The sequence below is a fragment of the Trichechus manatus genome, unplaced genomic scaffold, assembly GCF_000243295.1.
Source record: "Trichechus manatus latirostris isolate Lorelei unplaced genomic scaffold, TriManLat1.0 scaffold00093, whole genome shotgun sequence".
Classification (NCBI taxonomy): Eukaryota; Metazoa; Chordata; class Mammalia; order Sirenia; family Trichechidae; genus Trichechus; species Trichechus manatus.
In genome coordinates, this window is record NW_004444029.1 from 9,117,277 (window position 1) to 9,119,433 (window position 2,157).

Consider the following 2,157-nt stretch of genomic DNA (forward strand, 5'->3'; position numbering starts at 1 on the left):
CATCCGGTCGTGATTGCTGGTGACAAATCGGTGATTTGCTAATCCTATCATTCTTTCAGGAGCCCTGGTGGTGCAGTAGTTAAGAGCTCAGCTGCTGACTTAAAGGTCAGCAGTTCAAATCTACCAGCCACTCCTTGGAAAGCCTATGGGACACTTCTTCTCTGTCCTGTAGGGTCACTATGAGTTGGAGTCGACTCAACGGCAACTTTTGTTTTTAATCATTCTTTCAAGGAGCCTTGGTGGTGCAGTGGTTAAGCACTTGGCTGCTAACTAAAAGGTCGATGGTTCAAACCCAGAAAAGTTGTCAGTTTAAACCCACCTACTAGCTCCGAGGGAGAAAGACTTGGCGATCTGCTCCCGTAAAGATTACAGCCTGGAAAACCCTATGGGGCAGTTCTACTCTGTCACATGGGGTCGCTGTGAGTCGGAATCAACTAAACAGCACACATCACCACCACCAACATCATTCTTTCTGCATTTATTAGCTGAAATTCTTCTATACAAGAGAATTTTCTATATCAACTATTTGGTTACCCTGAAATACAATTCATACAGAAAGGCAGGATAAATGCTTGATTCTTTTGTTTTATATGTCAATTTTCGGAGTAGTGAGTTTACATCCTAGCAACCGCCAGTGGTGACTAATAAATTTTTTTTTTAAAGTTTTATTGTGGTAAAATATATATAATAAAAAGGTTGCCATTTTAACCATTTTTATGTGTACAATTTAGTGACATTAAATTACATTCACCATGTTGTGCTGCCATCACCACTATATATTTCCAAAACTTTTCATCACCCCAAACAGAGACTCAGTACCCCTGAAGCATGCCCTCAGTACCCCATGTCCTCCTTCCCCCAGCCCCTAATGATTTAATATCATTATGAGCTAATGAATTGACATATATTGATAATGTTTCATTAGTTGCATCTTTTGATGCCCAAATTGTTATCTTAGGTAAATGTATTAAAATGTATCTTTCACATTTTAAAATAATATAAGTCACTTTCACATTGCATGGAGTCCCTGGGTGGTGCAAACGATTAACGTGTTTGGCTGCTAACCGAAAGGTTGCAGGTTCAAATCCACCCAGAGGCATCTCAGAAGAAGGGTCTGGAGATCTACTTCCTAAAGATCACAGTCACTGAAAACCCTATGGAGCACAGTTCTACTTGGACAGGCATGGGGGTTACATGAATCGGCGTCAATGTGATGGCAACTTTTTTCACACTGCATATATGTGTTCCTTTGGTGCAAACTTGGCTTCCTGTGTTCACATAATGTGATACATGTAAATACGACATCATGTCACTGAATCCCCTACTATGGGTGAGTTAGTTGAATTAGATCCTATTTCCCCCTCTCTTCTTTCCTTAATACTAAGGAAACGCTCGGTTCATGGGACTCTCCTTATTTTCAGTACTCCAGTTTGTGCCTCAGAGTGTGGACACTGGCTTCTGCAACTTCACCCAGCGCATCGAGAAAGGCCTGATGATCGCGCTCTCGGAAGTAAGGAAGCACCACCCCGGCACCTATAACCTCACGGTGCAGGTGAGAAGGTCCCTGAGTGCAGAGAACAAGGCTGCATCCTTTTAACGAGGAAATCATTCCATCATGTTTCACCTGAGACACACTTTGCTCTTATCTATTCCCTCCAGTGTGAAGGGAATTCCGTCCACGTGGGTCAGGGTTGGTCTCTTTCCACGGCATACAGTCTATGTAGCATGAATGGGCCACTGGTATTTGAAGACTGTGGAGCAGCTAGATAACCAGGGAGTGGGATATGGTGAGCTAAAGAGAGATGACCATATGCAGGAAATTCAAGAATGTTCTTAAAAAGGAATGGCATTAACCTAAATATCCAACAGGGAAATGTCTAAATACGCAGTAGTGTGTTCATATAATGGAATAGCATGGAATACAGTGCCTCACTCAAAAAATGAGCCTATAGCTACTAATCAAAGGACAGGCTTTATATGTATTATATGGAAATTGCTTTTGTTTTTATATTTCTTTGAAACTTTTCTCTTTATTTTCTATATTCTCCCTTCCGCAACTTCCGCTAAGCAGATTTTGGCACTCCTGGGTTCATTTGTCCATACTTCGTATTTTTTTCCTCATAGTTTCCATCTGTCTTTTTTTATTTTCTGTTTTCA

General features: G+C 41.2%; 1 protein-coding gene across 1 annotated transcript in view; it reads left to right on the top strand.

Annotated features, from left to right (window-relative positions):
• The window catches only part of KIAA1549 (KIAA1549 ortholog), a 78,311-nt gene that overhangs the window by 9,562 nt on the left and 66,592 nt on the right, over positions 1-2,157 (top strand). Inside the window, exon 4 of the mRNA XM_012557298.2 lies at positions 1,422-1,568. Within this exon, the coding sequence (XP_012412752.1) occupies positions 1,422-1,568 (147 nt within the window). The remainder of the gene's footprint in view (positions 1-1,421; positions 1,569-2,157) is intronic.